The following is a 623-nucleotide window of genomic DNA, read 5'->3' as shown; positions in this document are numbered from 1 at the left end:
TATTTTGTACATCCTCCACTGACAAAGATTAATGTCAACTAACATTTGCTGTGGAAGACTGAAAATTATGCCAGATAAGAACTGAGTGGCAGTGGAATTTGATTCTCCTTTAATGCATAGATGTGAAGGAATAATAACACTCAATTTGTGTTATTTCAGTTTGTGAGATGCTCTGTGGTGGGAAGATAAGCAGCTCTGTTAAATGGAGTTCAGTGTACACAGTAGGTGATACGTGCTGCTGAGCCTGAGGCAACAAAGAAACAATGCCCTCAGAAATGCATGCTTCTCTTCTGTGACTTCAGCGTGTGTATTTGGGTAGAAACAGACCATTGGATTCTGGGAAAAATTCTGGTGTATTCTGTATCCTATTTGCAATCTTTTCCAGTGTCTGATACCAATGTCTCTCTTGTGCTGATAGGACAAACCTCTCCAGAGAATGATAATACAATAAAAGACCTGCTGCCAGAGGATGCTGGGATTGATCACCAGACTGTCCATCAGCTCATTACTGTGCTGATGAAGTTCATGGCAAAAGACGAGAGCAGTGCTGAGTCGGACATCAGCAGCGCTAAAGCTTTCAACACAGTCAAGCGCCACCTGTACGTCCTGCTTGGCTATGATCA

At 42.5% G+C, this 623-nt stretch overlaps 1 protein-coding gene across 1 annotated transcript in view; it reads left to right on the top strand.

The window, feature by feature from the left end:
* Positions 1–385: 385 nt before the first annotated feature.
* The window catches only part of LOC104502188 (protein unc-79 homolog), a gene marked incomplete at both ends in the record, with an annotated part of 38537 nt that continues 38299 nt past the window's right edge, over positions 386–623 (top strand). The window contains one exon of the mRNA XM_010146124.1: positions 386–621. Coding sequence (XP_010144426.1) covers positions 386–621 — 236 coding nt within the window. The remainder of the gene's footprint in view (positions 622–623) is intronic.

This window comes from Buceros rhinoceros, unplaced genomic scaffold, assembly GCF_000710305.1.
Source record: "Buceros rhinoceros silvestris isolate BGI_N320 unplaced genomic scaffold, ASM71030v1 scaffold9182, whole genome shotgun sequence".
NCBI lineage: Eukaryota > Metazoa > Chordata > Aves > Bucerotiformes > Bucerotidae > Buceros > Buceros rhinoceros.
Note: the sequence above shows the minus strand (reverse complement) of the source record. Positions and strands in the feature narration are given on the sequence as shown.